The 16126-nt window shown below is 32.8% G+C and overlaps 1 protein-coding gene across 1 annotated transcript; it reads right to left on the bottom strand.

Moving 5' to 3' along the window:
- Positions 1-13295: 13295 nt before the first annotated feature.
- On the bottom strand, positions 13296-15007 carry LOC131655411 (bidirectional sugar transporter SWEET13-like). The gene is made up of 5 exons (XM_058925297.1): positions 14795-15007; positions 14494-14704; positions 14233-14397; positions 13993-14112; positions 13296-13871 (listed from the first exon to the last, which is right to left on the bottom strand). Exons 1-5 carry the CDS (start codon positions 14875-14877, stop codon positions 13545-13547), a joined length of 906 nt encoding a protein of 301 aa, XP_058781280.1. The 5' UTR covers positions 14878-15007; the 3' UTR covers positions 13296-13544.
- Positions 15008-16126: the final 1119 nt, after the last annotated feature.

The raw sequence follows: 16126 nt of genomic DNA on the forward strand, positions 1-16126 counted from the left end.
AATGTATCACATATTTGGCTTGATTTACATATATTATTTCCCTATTTTATCTTAATTATGTTGCATTATTACGGTATTATGCCGGTATTTTCTATGTTTTCAGGTTTTTATCATTTACAAGGCATGTATGAAGAAAGTCGCAAAAATGGAGAAGAATCGAGCTTAAAACCAAAAAAAATGAAGAAATGAAAATAATATATATATATATATAAGAACGTGGGCCCCATGTCACATTAATATATATATATATATATATATATATATATATATATATATATATATATATATATATATATATTGGTTAAACATGGAGACGTCCGTCTCCTACATATTAGGGGGCCACGTCTCCTCAGGAGACGCCCGTCTTCTTCCACTAGGTCCACTTGAGACGCACGTCTCAAGTTTGTTTTGAAATTGGAGAATTGAACGCCGCAACGTACTTCTGCAGAGTCAATTAATATGCTACATTTTAGGAGAAAAAAGGGGACCAGCTAGAATAAGCAGTTACCACAAAGAGCACTATATAAAGAACCAAATATTCACGTAAAAGGGGTTGGACCATGCTTAGTCCAAGCCATAGCTTTCAGTATTATTTTCATTCCAGCATTTTACTCTTCCAGTAATTGTTTTTAATTCTTGTTCATCTTTTCTCACAATAATTTCTACACTGGAAATTATTGTGAACCTTTAACGGATCTAACCTTACGTTAGATTCAGTTTTTATTTCCTTGTTTAATTTACGCCGAATAATTTCTCAAGAACAATCCAACCAACCTGCGGTGGAAGTTCAAGTACTCCAAGATTCAAGTTTTATTTCAGATTTATATTATTCAGGTTTATTATTTACCGCCTTTATTTATATTTATTGCATGATATATTATATGCCAATTAATATGCCTAATATTATGAACCGAATTTATTTATGCATGTTTAACCATATTAATATGTCTGGCTAATTTATTTAGATGTCGGTATGTAAAGTAATTTAACCGCAGGGATCCGAAATAAATTGGCTTAATTATGTTTTATTAAATGTCACTTGTTTTTGGTTTGTATGTTTAATTTAATTAGTAAGTCTTAAAACCAATAGAGCGAAAGTTTGAGGGGTTAAGACGGTCAAAGGTTAAAATCAATAGAGCGAAAGTTTGAGATCTTTAACTGGATAGTAGACATAGGACATTAGTTTTAAGGATGGCGAAAGCGTATTAAAACTAATTAGAACTTATTTATTTTCAAAAAGTGTTTTTACACCCGCGCGGGATGGCGAAAGCGTACGTTAGGGATATTAGCATGTTCCGAGTCAACAGAGCGAGAGTTTGAGATTAGGAGATTTAAATAGATAACGACTTCATAAAACAAGCATTTTATTAACTATATTGTTTTCAAAAAGCGTTTCTAAATCTGGTGGGATGGCGAAAGCGTACATTAAGAGTTAGGATCGTAGTCTGAATCAATAGAGCGAGAGTTTGAGAGGAGGACTTTTAAATAACATAGTTAGTAAAGATCTTTGATTTAATTAGAATCTGACCAATGGAACTTCGGATCACCTAAGTTAGATGAAATACATACTGATATCTGTTTGTTATTATATTTTACCTAGATTTAAGATTTTAGTTTCCCCATTTATAAAAAACCCAAATATAATTAGCCTTAACTTTACATAGTAACTTTAGATAACGGTAGGTGGATTTATAGTCCCTGTGGATTCGATATCTTTTAAAACTACACGACACGACTGTGCACTTGCAGTTATCCCGACTAATAGACACGCAAAGTCGCGATCAATTAGTAGTATTGAACTCATGTTTTATTTTGGATATGTATTATGCTATTATCCTGTGAACATGTATGTTTTGTTATTTGTTGTTGAGAGGCCCTAATGCCGAATTTCTTGGATATGACGTTATATTATCTTTTGGATATTATTGATATATGATTATGGTATGGGACATGATCATTTATGAAATACATGAGTATTTATTATTTCCGCTTTGAATGCATATGCTTGATGAATTATGACAAGTCAAATATGTTACCTTGATGACTAGGTGTAATTGTATATTTGATGATGAATGATGTTAGTTTTTGAAACCTTTTAGTTTTTGGAAATATCGATGTGACGCCCTTTGTTTATAGGCATACTTATTTACTCTGATTATATGTTTAAACTAGTCAGAGACCCGTACTGTCGCACGGGTGCATTATTTATGGTGTAGTATTTTTTGAATGATACGAAAAAATGTGAAGTAAAAAAGTTTGACCAAATTGTATATATAAAATGAAAATTAAACATTAGAAAAAAGTTTTATTAATAATATTTTCATAGTCAATTTCACAATGCTTTGCAATTTCAACCACATATATTTTGAGGATGGATAATTTAATTATGATATTGTGTAAATAACTAAAACAATATGTAGTAATTTAGAATCTTCAAATAATAATTATAAAATAAAAAAAATAACAACAAAATATTTGTTAATGTGATAACACATGAACGAGTCTTAATGTAATATCACTTAGATAGTACCAAATACAAAATAATCATACACAAAGAAGAAAAAAATATAATTATCAGATGGAGAAAAAATTAATATTTAAAAATAAAGATTTTGTCTCTTGAATTGAAATAATGATTGATTAAACTAAAATAAATCTTGTCCTGTTAGTGACCCGTGAGATAAATACATTTTTCATGTTATTAAAATTAAAAAAATACATTATACAAATAAATCTAAAATGAATTACTTAATTATTAAATAATTATACAAAGAAAAGAATTGACCCATAAGACGGAAAGAGAATAAAAAGAATTTTAATATTTGAAAAAATAAATAAAATATGTATTATGTTTATAGTGACCCGTAAACTACAACATAATATCATGTAATTTTATTTAATATTGTATAAAATATATTTAAAAACATGTAAATTTAAAATGAATGATTCAATTATAAATGAATAATAATCATAAATATGCAACTATATTATATTTTCAATTGAAATATGTACTTTATAAAGAGAAAGAGAATGAGGTAGTGTATTATGTTTTTAAAATTAAAAAAAAAATACATTATACAAATAAATTTAAAATGAATTACTTAATTATTAAATAATTAAGCAAAGAAAAAATTGATCCATGAAACGGAAAAAGAATAAAAAAGAATTTAAATATTTGAAAAAATAAATAAAATATGTATTATGTTGATAGTGACCCGTAAACTACAGCCTAATATCATGTTAATTTATTTAATATTGTATAAAATTTATTTAAAAATATATACATTTAAAATGAATGATTCAATTATAAATGAATAATAATCATAAATATGCAACTATATTATATTTTCAATTGAAATTGTACTTTATAAGGAGAGGAAAAATGAGGTAGTGTATTATGTTGTAGAAAGTTGGTGGACCAATGAGAGTGGAACACTTGGTACAAAAGATAAAAAGGTGAAGGGTTCTTTTGTTAGTTACCAAAATGTCCATTTTGTAGTGTTAATTATTTTTTAGGAAAGGGCAATTTAGGGAGTTTGGCCAATCTCTTAATATATGTTAGATAGTAGATATTTGGGGTATTAGAAAGGGGTGTTACAGACGAGACCGACTAGGGATTCTCACGATAATGTGTGTGAATGTTTTCTAAATAATGCGTAAATAGTGAGAATGTAAGTGATTTCGACTATGACCGAAACTTCGTTAAGAATAACAAAGTAAGTTAAGTGAAAATGAAACTGGAGAAAGGATAGAGTTTGACTATGAAGAACGCAGAAATGTAAAGAAAACTTGAACTTAAAGATTTGCATAAACGAAAAGTGGTGACCAAACGTACATCGCACTCTTGGAACTTATTTCTCTCCGCGTTTGTTCTCTAAATTTAAGTGAGTTTTGTAGTAAATTTGACACACCTCATTCTCTTATTGGAACTACTATTTATACTCAAAATACAAATAACTGTAAAGGGCGGACTTTCTCCACTAAGGGCCACGTTTTGCAACGCATGTCTTTCTTTGAAAACAACTTCCACGCGTCCTTCTAATACAGATAGGCCACTAAGTGGTTATTCAACCACGTTTGTTCCCTCCAATTGCTGATCAACTCAATTGCCTTGCATGTCGAAATACGCCTGGCATGTGCGTCAACCATGCTCCAAGCTTTCGACACAAATTTTCTAGACTTTTATGTTAAGCTGGATTTTGAGGCTTTGATGTAAATCCTAGCTAACTAATTTCCTCCCAAAATGTATCTTGCGACTGGAGGGAGGTAAAGACATTTTCGACTCTTCTTTCGCACTATTTGATGTAGTGCGATGATGTCATCATGGAATTCCCATCGACCGTCATTTTAGAGATGTGCAACTAACACTACCCTACTCACTAGCTCCAACTTCCTATGACAAATTTGCCCATAAAATCATATGGTTTGACTCCACTCACCTAACGTTCACACGTACCCTAAGACTTGGCGCTAACTATCTGAAGAAACTAAAACGTCTTTTCTTAACCATATAAATACTTCTTTTCCAATTCTTCTTCTTCCTACTTTTCTAACTTCCAAGCTCAAACCCTTTCCGTTAGTTCCATATTTTTAAGGTTGGCGACAATTTTGCTAAAACATGGTTCATTACAAATGTTGAGCAAGATGTCGTAACATCTTGATCATACTAGTACAACAGAGTTTGAGCTTATAGTGAAGACATATGTTTTAAAAGTTGTCATGACATTCTAAACCAGAACATCAGTACATACTGTTTTAAATCTTGACAGATTTAATTTAATTTTGTGATATTTCTTTTAGATATATCTCAATAATATTCACAGGTCAAGAAGATTTAATCTGGAACTATATAATCAAATCTCCAACAAAATTAAAGTTTTTAAATTGGATGATTGAGAAATTTAAGAAACTTGAAGATTTGTTCCAAGATTCAAAAAGATCTCCCTGCATATTTGCTATGGCTCTCAGCTTGTGGATCAAATAACATTTGGAAAAAGGTTACGAAGCCCATGGACTGCTGAAGAGTAATTAAAGAGATTCCTAGACTTGATGAAAAAGAACTTTCACAATTGTAAATTTAGGGGAACTCTTAGGCCTAAAGTTTTGAGAGTCTCTTATGTGTATGAGTCACCCACGTATCTTTTGATAATGTGTGGTAGACTGTTTGTTGCTTGACATTTTGTCAAGTTGTTGTTCTCACTCTTAAAGCTTTAAAGCATTGAGTTGAGTATTGTTCTTGATTGAAGCTTTTAAGCAAGATCAAGTATTGTTCTTAGTTAAAGCTGTGAAGCAGGACTAACTATATTGTATTGGAAGTGTGATCTTCCTTTGTCACTAGGTTGTGATAAGTTTTGTCCCTAGGATTGTGACTTGTTTTGAAACAGTAATCGGGATTTGGACTGTTTGTTTATCACTGCAATGATTGGAGGTGAGATTTCAATTTCTCATATCTAGATGTTGATTTCTAGGTAGAAGTTGCACTGGGTAGGGATTAGGAGATAAGTTGTAAATTGAGACTGTTTAGGCTTTGAACTAATACTTCTAATATTGGATTTCCTTCTTGGCGTTGTAGCCCCCATAGTAGGTGATGTTGCACCAACCCGGGTTAACAATTATCTTTGTTATTTACCATTTTGCAATTGTATTTTGCATGCTTTTCTGTTTGGTAAATATTTATTCTGTTAGCTGATGATGTCAAGACATTGGTCTTAACTTGTGTTTGAATGATGAGTGATTATTCTGTAATTTATGTCTGCATAACTACAGTCTAGATTATTCAAATATGGTTTTATTCTGTTTGTCTACAGATGCTCATGAAAAACTCTTTCCAATTGACTCCAAGTTTGTATCGAGTGAGGGTGAGAGTTGTGAACCCGGTAAAGGCGTTCTTAGTAAAATAACTAGGGAAATATTTCATTTTCAAATATTCGTTGTTGACAATGTCGCCAGCCTCAGTTTGGAACCTGGCTCTATGTTCGACAATTGACTCGTTGGTGTCACCATCGAATTTGGTAAATTCAGGGACTTTCTATCCCCAGGGTAATTCTGTATGTCGAATGTATTCAGGTAAAGGGGAGATATAGTTAGGCCTGTGAAGGCCAATATTAAGACCGCTTTAGGCTAAAACTTGTTTGACCACACTTGCAATATTGTTGTGCCTCCTTGATTATTCCGGTTGACATTTCTTAGTACATAGTTAGCATCTTGATTCCTTTTGTACCATCACTGGTCTAAGATTATATTGTCCTATACATTCTTTGTCTTTCCTTTGTGGAGTGGGTTCCTGGGGTTGAAATCCTACAGGTTGCCCTTAGTTAACAAGAGCTGCCCTTGGTTGGATTATGGGTCACGTGAGATGGCTCCTCATGTGCCCGATTGTGTCATACGCGAGTTCGGCTACATGAACTATTGTCCCAGGCATCTTGTTATGTCTGCTCCTCTAGATGTAACGTTTGATGATTATGAAAATCATCTGGTATCAAATAAGGCACAATGTACCATAACATCGAACGACTGGAGCTACGTGGACAATTACATCCGATGGTTGTTCTAGGTGTCTCATCCATATTTGGTACAAAATGCTCTAGGAGACCCACCTAGGCTAGCCCATCAGGAGATTCTAAGGCCAATCATGCTCGTGATGTCTTGCCTAGCCGTCGCCGTATCATAGACATTGGGCAAATAGGTATAAATGTAGGACTCTTTCATGATAGCTCTGAGGCGAGAAGTGTTATAGATGCCATGATGGTAGAGGCTCGTGAGGATCTGCAGTACATGAGACAACGTATGAACGCGAGGAAAGTGTGGGGCCGAATCATAGTCCGACATACATAATAGTCTTAACATTTGTACACTTGATATAATTTAGATTGTATTTGTTATCGGCTCTGGTGTAACTCTTGATACATTTTGTAGTCTTGACTATTATATATATATATATATATATATATATATATATATATATATATATATATATATATATATATATATATATATATATATATATATGTCGTTGTATTCATATTGTTATTATGGTCGAATAATTCGAAAATATTCTGACGTTTTACCTTTGGTAGTGTATATGAGAATCATTGAAAAATAAATTATGAAATTGTCTGCATTAATTTCGGAAATGCATCTCCGAAATAAACTCACGTTCACAAAAAAATTGTACGTCCGAAGATGTATCTCCGAAAACTGAGCATCTTTTTGGGAATTGCATAGGATATTTCTTGTATATATAAGGTGCTATAAGAAATTCCAAAAAAATAAGACAATTTCTCTATGCACCCATGTACATATTTACAGACTCGCGATGAAAACTCTAAAATACCCCTATATTTCGGATGTATATTTTCGAAGACACTTTTTTCTAAAAAAATGATGATTTCGGATATGCATATTTGAAGACACCTTTGTTTTATTGAAAAAAGGGGACTTCAGATATGCATATCCAAAATCAACATTTTTTTCTGGGAAAGATGTGTCTTTGGAGATGCATATCCAAAATATTCTAATTTTTGGTGTTTGAATATTTCAGATATGCATATCCGAAATAATTCAATTTATTAAAAAAGTTAAAATCAACGTGAATCAATAAAATTAATAGTATAATAAATTATATTAATAAAAAAATATTATTAAATATATACTATTATAATCTAGATATAATAATAATTGCTTTAGTTTCATAGTTGTTTTGTTCGTAAGCGGCTGGATCTTCGGATCACCTCGCTATAACTGTTTTTGGTTTTGAATAAAGTATCCTCATTTTTCGAAAACTTTTTATTAGCCTAATACATATTTAAATCAATACATTATTTATATATAAAATTAATTAAATTTTTTTTTTAAAGAATTAAAATTTATAATTAATTAAAGAAAATTATTGAGAAAATAAATTATTTGGTTATTCTAGATTTTAGATAATAATATATACTATCTTTGAAAAATTAGATATAAAATATTGCCTTTTTCAAAAAGAAAATTTTACATTAAAAACAATAATTTATAAATTTTTAAAAATTAATAAATTATTTCTAAATACAATTTTTCTATTTATTTTCTTAATAAATGTTTTAAGTAAGTTATTAATTCCTCAACTTTTAAATAGAAACTATTTAATTAAAATAGACAAAAATAGGATATATTATGACAACAATTTTAAATAATAATTACAACGTAAAAAATTTAAATTTATAAAATTAATTAAAAATATATATAATTTAAGGAATAAATATTTAAATCAACACATTATTTTTATAATTTGACAAATAAATTATTACAAAATTAAAATTTTATTTAATCTCTTTATTCTTTATTTATAAATTAAAATTTATATTAATTTGTAAGTTATTTGTTATTAATAATAACTCAATTTAATTATATTATATATAAAATTTTCTTTAATATAAAATAAAAAAAAGGCTTAATTGCAATTTTAGTCCCCCTATTATCCATTTTTTTGGGTTTTGGTCCCCCTATTTTAAAATCCGGAATTTTAGTCCTTATGTTTTAGTTTTTTGAGGATTTTGGTCCCCCTGCAAATTCAAAGGCAATTTTAAATGAAATGACCTTCACATTGATGATGTGTCCGTGTCAGTTCAGCATTGAAATGTTCAAAAAACTAATTTTATTTAAGATTTATGTTGAACATGTAATCAATGTGAGTTCCATTTTATTAAAAATTGCCTTCGAATTTGCAAGGGGACCAAAATCCTCAAAAAACTAAAATAAAGGGACTAAAATTCCGGATTTTAAAATAGAGGGACCAAAACTCAAAAAAATGGATAATAGAGGGACCAAAATTGCAATTAAGCCTAAAAAAAAATTAGGATTTTGGTTAATTCAGATATGCATTTCCGAATTAACCAATATCCCAAATTTCTGTTAGGGTGTATTCGAATATACATATGTGAGTTAACTAAAATTTTAAAGTTTTTTGATACTTTCGGATATGCATATCTCGAAGGTATTTTAGAGTTTCCTTGGGTGTTTTTCACTGATAAAAAAAATTGTCAAAAAAAAATGTCAAAAATAATTGGATTGGCCCAACAAGCAATTCGTGAGAATATTAAGGTTTGGATAATAAACCATTCTAACACCAATTGTATTAATATAAGAGAATTTTTTCGTAGACCCTCCTATGGGGAGCATCTCCAGCGAAAACCCAAAAATATCTCTAGCGAGAATTTTTTCGTAGACCCTCCTATGGGGAGATGCATTTCCGAAATCACATTTTTCACATTTTGGGTGATTTCGGAGATACATCTCCGAAATATGCAAAAATTGTTCTTTTTTTTTTTTGTTTTTCTAAACAACATTTAGTCCCGTATTTTTAATTAAACGACAACGCTTGCAGTAAATAGTGCTTGATATAAATAAAATATAACCCGAATAAAATGAGTGATATATTAGCATAAAATACTAATATTATATATACAACTAATAGTGTACGAAAATGTACGTAAATATCAATAAATACAAGCCGAATACAATAAAGTCAAAGAAAAATAAACCGGAACCCCCTACTGGGTATGCCTAACCCTAACGCCCTAGGACCTCCTCTGCCTAGTATATTCCGCCGCGCCGCCTGCATCACCGACCATCCTCTCCACGACTGCAACCGCCTCTGGACCGTCGTTCGCAATGATACCTCGGTCCAATGTGTCCCGCCCAAGCATCTCTATCCGTTGGCATATCGGCAGAAGATCAGTGGCATGGTCATCCTCGGTCTGCTGGTTCTCCAAGATCTCCTCATATGCTGGCCTAAGAGCTCTAGGAGCGTCGGGTGACATCAGAGGATGTGACACCCGATAGAACCATGTCACGTACCCCTCTACACATTGCCACTCCTGGGTGGCCTGCATACGCCGATACTCCTCTGGGTCCAAATGATGGCCCAGTCCTCAAATATGGCAGTGAGCTCCACTCGGTGACCTCGGTATCATCTGCACATGTCCAAACTACCGCATGCACCGCTCCGGCAGATACCTCACCATGGTGTTGGCCCCGCATGCCAACCAGCCAGAGTATAACGCGATGCAGTCAAATGGGACAACAGTAGTGTAGTCACTGAATGGCGTCCAACGAATGTCATCGTGAGCTGTGCGGTCGAGGTACCCGCGATATGGTCCCACTGCGTTGTTCCCCCTTTGGAGAACATATCGCGCGGCCCTGGGCAAAGCGTCATCGTATGCAACATCAATGGCGAAGCCGTGGATGCGGGGGAAATAAGAGATGATCCAGCCTTGAAACACAAATACGATAACATGTTAAAAATAAATACAAACCATAAATAAATGTGAAATAATTAAAAAGAAACGTACCGCCAGGAGTGTGGAAGATCTAGTCAACTGCCTGATCCTCTAGTTGGAGACTTCATTCAACTTCTGATATAGGTATACCAAAATAGCTGACCCCTAGTTCCACTGGTGAATGGTAGTCAGGTCCATGAAGTAGCGGAGATAAGTCACGTCCACGTAGGTTGCACTCTTATCCACAAAGAATGTAGTGCCTATAAAAAACATGAACCAGAAACGGAGAGCTCAGTCACGGTGAAACTCCGTAAAAAGCTCGTCCCCCTCATGCTTGGACTCGGCCGCCGCCACCAAGTGGTTCTCATACATCTCTCTCAAGCTGGAGAACCGGATATGGGCCCCATTCGTCATCCTAAACTCGAAATCATCCATGTGTGGGTCCATACCCAAATAGTCGACCATCCACTTGATCGCCTCAACCCTCTGTATCCGGGAATGGTGCAAAAGTCTCCCTCTGATCGGCAGGTGGAGCATACAGTGAACATCGTGCAAGGCGATCGTCAACTCCCCAACCGGTAAGTGGAAAGAAGTCGTCTCCCTATGCCACCGCTCCATGAAAGCCCCCTGCATGTCGTGGCTGATAGTGGTATACCCGATCATGCACAACCCACCGAGCCCGGAAGCAGTCACCACATCATTAAACCACTGCGCCTCTGGTTTAAACCGATCAAAAATCTTCCACGCGTGGTTCACCATTTTTAGCGTCGCCCTTTCCAGTTACAACAAAAACAAAAACAAAAAGATTGTTAATTAGACCGTGAAGAAAATGTGAAATAAAAAGCTAAATAAAAAACAGAGAAATAATAAAGTCAGTTAAATTAAAAAAAACCTCTCCCTCCCAGACACGTCGAGCGACGAGCTCGTGGTAGGAAATCAGCACCGAAGTGTCCCTAGGACCCCCGGGAAGCCATCCTCCTCCTCCCCGTGCGGAAGGTCAGCATCAGGTATCTCCTCATCCTCCTGGTATCTCATCTCCTCCTCCCGTACCTCCTCCTGCCGGGAAGAAGAAACCTGAGTCAGCCGACTCCTCGATCCAGATGAGGAACCATCCTCATCCATCTGGACGGGTACTCGTACTCTACCCCGTCCCTGCGTCCCTGCCAACTGTGACGCCCGCTCGTGTCTAGCCGACGCTGTCAAAGTCTCTGCCCTGTCTAAGTCGTGCGGGGTTGCCTGCCATTTTCCTGAAAAAATTAAATTCCATAAGAATGCGAAACAAACAAGAAAATAAAAAAATAACATTTTTGGGTATATTTCGGAAGTACATTTTCGAAACTGGTGAAGGAGGTGTTTTCGGAAATGCACTTCTGAAACCCCCCAGCGACACCATTTTTCAAGAATTTCAAAACCTTGCCCCAAGTGCATAAAAATTCCATTTTTCCTATCTAAATATATCCAGTGACATATAATAACCTAAATGTACTACATTATACTAATTTATAACACCCCTAATATCAATTTCAATTCTAAATTGAAAGTTTGGAAAACTTACAAATTTGAGGTATTGTTGGAGGTGCTTTAGAGGTGTTGTATGAGCCTTTGGAGTAACCTTTAATGGTCTTTGAAGTTTCCTTTGGGCAAATGCTTGAGAAGAAATTTGGGGTGTTTGAAAGATTTAGAGTAAATGAAAATGAGGGGATGCTGTTTTGTTTAAATAGCAAAACGTGCATTTTTTCGGAAATGCATTTCCGAAATGCAATTTTCGGTAATGTATTTCCAAAGTAATTTTTTTACGTAAAAAAATGTGATTTCGGAAATACATCTCCGAAATCACTCTTTTTTTAACTTCGGAGATACATTTTCGAAGTAAAGAACATTTAGGAAATTTCAGCAAGGGTGGTCAAGAAAGTAGGACGTCAATAAATAATCTTTTGCATAAAGAAAACTTTAGCGCTTTCTTTATCATTTTTTTTTCTTCTATGATCTTCATCGAAAAATAAATCACTCATATTTAAAGGTAATAGTCACACATTTTTCATCATTAAAAAATTCAAAAATTACTGTTGTAATCAATCACCAAACTATAAAAGGAGTCGCGAAAATTGCTAAGTTTTTATCATTAATTTTTTTAGAGGTACTTGGTTGCAGGGACCGATCTACATAATTATTAATTAGTACTCTATTTATCTTTTATATATTTATATATTTTTTATAAATACTTTTAATAATTAGTTTTGACTCATTTATTGAAATTTCAGGATCCTTCCTCCCTGCTTGGTTGTAATCCATCGTCAAGTTTGAAGAATCATTTATAGCAGATGCCCTGTTTTCATCACTAAAAATTTTCAGAAGTGTTTGGTTGTATTCCATAACCAAACTTGAAGAAATATTCATTAAAGATGTAATAACTTTTTCATCAAAAAATTCGAAAGGTGTTATTTATTTGTCCATGTATTGACGAAATCTGATTTGTTGTAATCAAATCACCTGCATTCACACATTCATTTGTATCTAGCTGTATGATTTTAATAAGACGATTCTGTTTTAAAATTAATAATTTCGAAAAATTAAATCTGTTTTTTATGATTCATGCAATCAAACAGCATATAGTTACTAGTAACTAATAATCTTGTCGTTGTGAATGCGGCAAAACTGTCACCGTAAATAATGCGGTTTCATGTGTTAACACTAAAAAGTACATTAATTCAATACAACACCATAATCATAATCAGCAATGGTCCTTACACTCATTTCTACCTCAAATACTTACATTAAAATTTACATTCAATACAACACCATAATCATAATAAGCAATGGTCCTTACACTCATTAAATTTGTACCTCAAATACTTACATGCACTGGTGAACAGTATTTTGTATAAATAAAAACAAATTATTTTTAACAGTACCGTGAACAATATATAAAGAGTGAACAAATTATTATTACAATGTTTCAATATTTATTATTGATGAATAATAAAATACGATGCAAGTATAGAATGTTTGCATAAGAATATGGTTTTTCTTTCCATAAACTTGTCTAGAACAGGGGCATGTATTTTATTATAATTAGTTTGAACTACACAATAGAAAAACTCACATAAAAAGTTAACTAAAAAGTAGTACTTGTAAACAAAGATAAAAGATACAAAGACAGACGTCAATATCCACACCGTCTCTTCTTCTTTATACGCGTCTTACAATCTTACACGTAATAATTAGAACATCACACAACAACAACAACAACACAGTCCCAGATTCACCCCTCAAACAATTCTCCCTTCATTAAACTTCACAACCACTTTTGCTCACATCAACCTTCTCTTTCTCATTCTTTACCTCTGTCTTCTCCTCACTTACTTGCTCCTCTTTCTTCTCTTCATGCTGTTCATCTTTCTTCTCTTCCTTCTTATTCACAATCTCTATATCAACACTCACTTCAATTTTCTTCTCATCATCTGTAGCCGGAACCACGGTTTCAATTTCATTGCTGATAACAACATCTCCTTTGTGTTCAGGAAGCTTCTCATCTTTCACTGGCGTACTCTTTCTGTATATAAGATACAGTGTGATCTGAACTATTCCAAATGTTAACCCCACAACGTTCGGAAGCTGTTCACACAAAAACAAAAATGTTAGTTACAAACATTAATTACTACCTAAAAAAAGTTCGGTTCAGTATGATAACTAATCACAGATAGATAGGTGAATCGAATGAAGGATGAGAACTTACAGTAACATAGATATCTCGGAGAGAAAGACCATACAACAACCACATAACCGCGCTAATCAGGAGAAGAAGCGAAAGAGGAAAAGGAAGAAACTCTACACTTTTGGTCCGAATAACAACTCTCTACAAAATGATATTAAAAGTTAAAACCATGCATGCATGATTAGTATAACTTGTATAAGCATAAATCATAATTAAGAAAGTTATTAATTTTAGCATGTGATTATGATCGTATATACTTACAATAATACTCAAAGGTGCTGCAAAAACACTAGTAGCAAAAACTACACAAATCCATCCAAGAAGCTTTACGCGTCCTTCTTCTCCTTTTGCTAGTACATGAGTTAAGACGACAATCGTGCCGAACCCGACGAAATTCATTAACACAATCATCCTCAATGTTGACATCTGCATAACAACAATTTCAAAAGTAATGATGAATTGATCACTGAGTTTTCGTAAATTTATTGCGACACTGATATATCAACTGTGTTGGTTACATACCCTAACTTTCTTGGGACAGTAAGTGACATAAATGGCTAGGTAAATAGTTTCTATCACACAACCAAATGCATTGATGGTGATGAGAAGAGTTTCTCCTGTCTTGATGTAAGCATAAAAAAGCCATAGCGCTGCACTGAATAATGCAGCCACATAGGGGATTGATTGAAACCCTTCTGTTGATTTCTTCTTACAAACTCTATAGAATGTTGGTCTGCAAAAAAAAAAGAAGCATGATACATATGATTTATAGTTTCAAAATGTAGAACTAGTTGGATTGTAGAAAATTCATGTTTTCACTTACAGTGGTGCCAGAAAGCACACAAAAGATGAAATGTTGCCTAGGACTCCAAAGGCAAAAGATAGATGACTGTGTTGGGACGACATGGTTATGATTTTATGAAAACTCTTTCTTTCTCTCTCTCTGAATTGTCCCTTGTGAGAAGGGAGAGAAGAAGGTTTAGAGGAAGATTTAGCTCTAGTTTATAATTCTCTATAACACTTTGATATGAAAATGAGTGTTGGTAAACACCCTTTATATAGGGTAGTTATGGTTCATGCATGGGATTGTGAGGTGTCAAGGTGTACAATTTTGCGTGGACATAATGGAACTATGAATTAATCATTGTTTAACACATTATTGCTTTGAAAGCCATACAAAACAAATGCCAAAATATAAAAATTCTTTTTTGCTTTTCGAGGATAAAAACTGATTTTTATGTAATTTATTGTATTTTGCTTAAAGTATAATATCAAAAACATTCTTAAAAGAAGAAATAGTGTTGATTATTAATTTATTATTATTATTACTTAAAGTTACTTTAAGTAGTAGCCAATTAAGTTAAGTAAGGAAAAAGCTTTTTCTTCTTAGTATTACTAACAACTCATCAATTTTCTCACGCCAAATCCACTATGATTGCAAATTCAATACTCCCTCTCAATCTGCTATAGAGTAGAGAATAGAGAAAAGTAATGGCTACCAAATGTACTTAAATATCCTTTAAGTCATTATTTCATATATACTGCCACGTTAGAATTACTAAGTTAAGACTGTTATTGACAGTTCAACCATTATTTTAAGACTTGTCAAAGACTTGGGAAAAGTAATGGCTACTAAATATATTTAAATATCATTGAGTCATTTTTCATACATTGCTACATTAATATTATTTAAGGCTGTTTTTGACAATACAACCATTTTTTTAATATTAAATTTATTTAAGAGTCAAATATTACTATTGTTAAAATTCAGTACTATTTTTTAAGACATGATACTAATAAGTACATTTATCTAGCATTTCTAATATGTAACATCTTTTAAGAATGCTTTCAACTTTATATCTTAAATTAAACTTTAATGTATTAAGATTAAAAATGTTTTTCTTTAAAATCATACTAATATATTTTTCTTCTTCTTTAATAATAATAACAACAAATAAGCCTTATCCCATTATATGGGTCGGTTATATAGATTAACTTTTGCCATAATATTTTAATAAAGATTATGTTTCTATTCAAATCATTAATTTCAAGATCTTTCTTAATCACGTCTCTTATAGTCTTTTTAAGTCTTCTTCTTTTTTGAATTGTTTATCTTCTTTCTATTCGGCCTACTATTTTTACTACATAATAAATA

The sequence above is a fragment of the Vicia villosa genome, linkage group LG3 (genome assembly GCF_029867415.1).
Source record: "Vicia villosa cultivar HV-30 ecotype Madison, WI linkage group LG3, Vvil1.0, whole genome shotgun sequence".
NCBI lineage: Eukaryota > Viridiplantae > Streptophyta > Magnoliopsida > Fabales > Fabaceae > Vicia > Vicia villosa.

Coding starts and splice junctions, on each gene's coding strand:
- LOC131655411 (XM_058925297.1), bottom strand. CDS start 14,877: ATGTCGTCCCAACACAGTCATCTATCTTTTGCCTTTGGAGTCCTAGGC. Junction 14,113..14,232: donor CAGCACCTTTGAGTATTATT/GTAAGTATATAC, acceptor ATCATTTTGTAG/AGAGTTGTTATTCGGACCAA. Junction 13,872..13,992: donor TCCGAGATATCTATGTTACT/GTAAGTTCTCAT, acceptor TTGTGTGAACAG/CTTCCGAACGTTGTGGGGTT.